Raw genomic sequence first — 1,433 nt, 5'->3', positions numbered from 1 at the left:
TACGTTAATATATGGAACCAAACTTTTGCCTGCATTTACATGACATATTTATTTCTTCTATTTTGACAAAATTTCTATATTATAAATTAATTTCAAATTCATTTATATCTTTTATAATGGCGTGAAGGGCGGCCAAATTTACCCCTTATATATAAGGGGAGGAAACAATCACTTGTCATTACTAAACTGACGTGAATTCAAATATGTGCACTCAATCCTATTCCCAGTATGAAACAGGACCAAACTTCTATTCCATCACTAACATCTTTCACCATTTTTGCAACTCAAAGAATCTGAGAGCCATTAAAGTATTTCATTCACATCTAATTAGAACAGGATTACTCTTTATCTCCCCTAACTTTCAGTTCAAACTCATATCTACTACATGCACAACTACTTCACTTCCCAATGGTAATAACCTTAAAACCTTAATCAACTTCTTCAAATTCCTCAAACCCAAAAACTCTTTGCTCTTAAATTCAATTCTTTCCCATTTTTCCAAAAATAGGTTTCATTTTCTTGCTCTTAAAACATTCTCTTTCATGCATTTTAGTGGTATTGACATTGATTCATACACCTTGTGTAGCTCCATTACAGCTTCATCTGCTATTAAAGATGTAAACTTTGGGCAAATGGTTCATACCCTTGTGTATAAATCAGGTTGGATTTCTAGTGTTTATGTGGGGTCTGCTTTGGTTGACATGTATGTTAAGTCGTTGTGTATCAAGAATGCAGCTATAATGTTCGATGAAATTCCTGTGAAGAACACAGTGTGTGTGAACGCGCTTCTTTCGGGCTATTCTGAGGCTAAGATGTGGATGGAAGGATTGGCATTAGTTAGGAACATGCCGTGCTTGAATCTATCTTGGGATAATTTCACTTTTTCAGCAGCTTTGCGTGCTTGCGTTGGGCTCTCTGCATTTGAATTGGGTAAGCAAGTTCATGGATGTGTTATTCGAAAAGTTCATGACTTGGAATCTGATGTTTTTCTTCAAAGTTTGTTGATTGAAATGTATGGCAAATGTGGGTCAGTGGAGAAGGCTGGGCATGTATTCGACATGGTCGGCTTTAGATGTGAAGAAAGAAAGAAGGATGTTGTTCTTTGGACATCAATGCTTGGTGTTTGCGGAAGAAATGGGAAATTTGAAGAAGTGATTAGTTTGTTCAATGACATGGTAATGGAAGGAATCAAACCAGATGGATAAGCCAAACGGGCTCTTAGTTCTATCTACTCTAGTTGATGATCAATTCTAGCTGAATTTGGTCCTTTCACTTCTTTAGCTTACGTGTGTTATAATCTCTTTTGGTTTTTGGTTGTATTTGTTACAATACTATTTTGCTTTTTGGTGATATTCGTATATATTTTGTTTTTGTTTCTGGTTATGTTTGTTATTTGGAAGAGTTTTTCGAAGTGAAAAGTTCTTAACCAAAAC

General features: G+C 35.3%; 1 protein-coding gene across 1 annotated transcript; it reads left to right on the top strand.

Moving 5' to 3' along the window:
• The first annotated feature begins 542 nt into the window (after nt 1–542).
• LOC109222304 (pentatricopeptide repeat-containing protein At4g37170-like) lies at nt 543–1,205 on the top strand. Its single transcript, XM_019386670.1, has one exon. It carries the CDS (start codon nt 543–545, stop codon nt 1,203–1,205), a length of 663 nt encoding a protein of 220 aa, XP_019242215.1.
• The last annotated feature ends 228 nt before the right edge of the window (nt 1,206–1,433 follow it).

This window comes from Nicotiana attenuata, unplaced genomic scaffold (assembly GCF_001879085.1).
Source record: "Nicotiana attenuata strain UT unplaced genomic scaffold, NIATTr2, whole genome shotgun sequence".
In the NCBI taxonomy this organism is placed as follows: domain Eukaryota; kingdom Viridiplantae; phylum Streptophyta; class Magnoliopsida; order Solanales; family Solanaceae; genus Nicotiana; species Nicotiana attenuata.
The sequence above is the reverse complement of the archived record's forward strand: the minus strand, read 5'-3'. Positions and strand labels throughout refer to the sequence as shown.

What these genes read in the sequence shown, in the direction of transcription:
- LOC109222304 (XM_019386670.1), top strand. Translation starts at nt 543, where the DNA reads ATGCATTTTAGTGGTATTGACATTGATTCATACACCTTGTGTAGCTCC.